Source organism: Phalaenopsis equestris, unplaced genomic scaffold (assembly GCF_001263595.1).
Source record: "Phalaenopsis equestris unplaced genomic scaffold, ASM126359v1 Scaffold000392, whole genome shotgun sequence".
NCBI lineage: Eukaryota > Viridiplantae > Streptophyta > Magnoliopsida > Asparagales > Orchidaceae > Phalaenopsis > Phalaenopsis equestris.
The window spans coordinates 843,354-843,990 of NW_018164834.1; the positions used below are offsets into that span (position 1 = coordinate 843,354).

Consider the following 637-nt stretch of genomic DNA (forward strand, 5'->3'; position numbering starts at 1 on the left):
TTTTAGTTTTTAATGACAAAAGACTAAAATTAACTCCGATTTTAACATAATTACACATTCCTAAGCCTCATATCATCATCGTCTTCCCAACTACGTGCCTGAAATTTCTTCCTACCTTCAAAACTTCCTCAATTCCAAAGCCGCCTATTTTGTCTCGATCTCCATCTTCTTACTTCCCCTCGCAGTCGCCCTGTTCTTCCCCGCCGGAATACAGCCGCCGCCGCCGAGGCCGCCGCCCACCTCCATCTTCGAACTCCTTCACAGAAATAAGGTCCAACGGTCAGTAATCAATATATGCATAAATCAGACGGATATGAATCGTTCAAGAAAAATACCCCTCCGCGTTGTAGGAGGATGAACGTTTGAGTCCCGGAGCAGCGCAGTCGCCGGCGAGAGTTTTCTTCTTGGTTTCGATGAGACTTCCGCTGAAGTACTCTTTGTCTTCAAGCCTGATGGTTGAGATGCTCGGCATTTCGCTCAAACCGTCCATTTCTCGCGTTTCCTGACCGCAGATCGATGATTAGTTAATTATTATAGATAGAAAATTTTGGTTAGGTAATAATTTAAATTTATTTTAAAATTTTGCTCCTCCTAGTTTTTAAGTTTTAATCTCTAATAATAATAATAATAATAATAA

At 41.1% G+C, this 637-nt stretch overlaps 1 protein-coding gene and 1 long non-coding RNA gene across 2 annotated transcripts in view; both read right to left on the reverse strand.

The window, feature by feature from the left end:
- LOC110026659 overlaps positions 1 to 637 on the reverse strand; it is a 20,178-nt gene that overhangs the window by 16,577 nt on the left and 2,964 nt on the right. The window lies entirely within an intron of this gene.
- Positions 7 to 498, reverse strand: LOC110026658 (protein UPSTREAM OF FLC-like). Its single transcript, XM_020727684.1, has 2 exons — positions 336 to 498; positions 7 to 256 (listed from the first exon to the last, which is right to left on the reverse strand). The coding sequence occupies exons 1-2, from the start codon at positions 488 to 490 to the stop codon at positions 145 to 147; spliced, it is 267 nt and encodes an 88-aa protein (XP_020583343.1). The 5' UTR covers positions 491 to 498; the 3' UTR covers positions 7 to 144.